Source organism: Daktulosphaira vitifoliae, unplaced genomic scaffold (assembly GCF_025091365.1).
Source record: "Daktulosphaira vitifoliae isolate Bord-2020 unplaced genomic scaffold, ASM2509136v1 Scaffold_4609, whole genome shotgun sequence".
NCBI lineage: Eukaryota > Metazoa > Arthropoda > Insecta > Hemiptera > Phylloxeridae > Daktulosphaira > Daktulosphaira vitifoliae.
This window is the reverse complement of record NW_026104169.1, coordinates 1-895: the sequence shown is the minus strand read 5'-3', so window position 1 is coordinate 895 and position 895 is coordinate 1. Positions and strand designations below refer to the sequence as shown.

Here is an 895-nt window from a genome sequence, read left to right as displayed (position 1 = left end):
TATAGTATTTTTCAGAGCTGTTATTTGTTTAGAATGTGGAAAGTCTTTTTGTTTTCAAAATTATTTGCAAAAACATATTGTTAGAGTACATGGACCAAAGCGGTTACCTCATTTTAAGTGTCGACAATGTCCTGAACGTTTTGATAGTGACATAATGTTACATATTCATATGCAATCTCATCCTAAGGTAATTTATAATTCATTCATAGTTTTAATTTTTTTTTATTAAGTTATCTTGTACAAAATTGATGATTTAATTTAATCAAAAGAATTTTTAGTCTTAAATGAATTAATTTTATTTAATTTTCAAATTTATCTTACAGAGTGAGAAGATTAAAGAATCTAAACGTATTTGCTGTCCCCGTGAACAATGTACTGCATCTTTTTACAATAGAGTAGCTCTTCGATATCATATTGCGGAAAAACACGATAATATATACCGGTATTATTATTTACTTGTTTTTTTAACTAAATAATAAAATAAATATTTTAATTAATTTTATTCAAAATTTAATTGAAGAATTGTAATCCATGTGATTTATTTTCAGATATGAATGTGAAGTATGCCAAAAAAAATTTGTGCGTAAAAGTCACTATAAATTACATTCTGCTATACATTTAAAAACACATTTTACTTGCAATATGTGTTGTAAACAATTTCGTAAAAAAAGCCGCTTAGCTACACACTGGAAAAAGGTACACCAACAAGAAACTTTTGATTTTGGGATGTTGTTCAGTGTTGAACCTTTTAAAAATTAATCTAAATGTTTTCAGCTTTGAGTTTAGCTGAAAAGATAAAAATTAATGAAATAATGAAGTTCCTATTAATTAAATTTATTGTTATTTTAATTGAATTGAATTTATTAAATATAATAATAATAATTATTACTATTTG

The 895-nt window shown here is 24.1% G+C and overlaps 1 protein-coding gene across 1 annotated transcript; it reads left to right on the top strand.

Moving 5' to 3' along the window:
• The first annotated feature begins 9 nt into the window (after window positions 1-9).
• Window positions 10-891, top strand: LOC126910117 (zinc finger protein 39-like). The gene is made up of 3 exons (XM_050692503.1): window positions 10-187; window positions 324-442; window positions 549-891. Exons 1-3 carry the CDS (start codon window positions 155-157, stop codon window positions 757-759), a joined length of 363 nt encoding a protein of 120 aa, XP_050548460.1. The 5' UTR covers window positions 10-154; the 3' UTR covers window positions 760-891.
• The last annotated feature ends 4 nt before the right edge of the window (window positions 892-895 follow it).

Coding starts and splice junctions, on each gene's coding strand:
- LOC126910117 (XM_050692503.1), top strand. CDS start 155: ATGTTACATATTCATATGCAATCTCATCCTAAG. Junction 188..323: donor ATATGCAATCTCATCCTAAG/GTAATTTATAAT, acceptor TTTATCTTACAG/AGTGAGAAGATTAAAGAATC. Junction 443..548: donor AAACACGATAATATATACCG/GTATTATTATTT, acceptor ATTTATTTTCAG/ATATGAATGTGAAGTATGCC.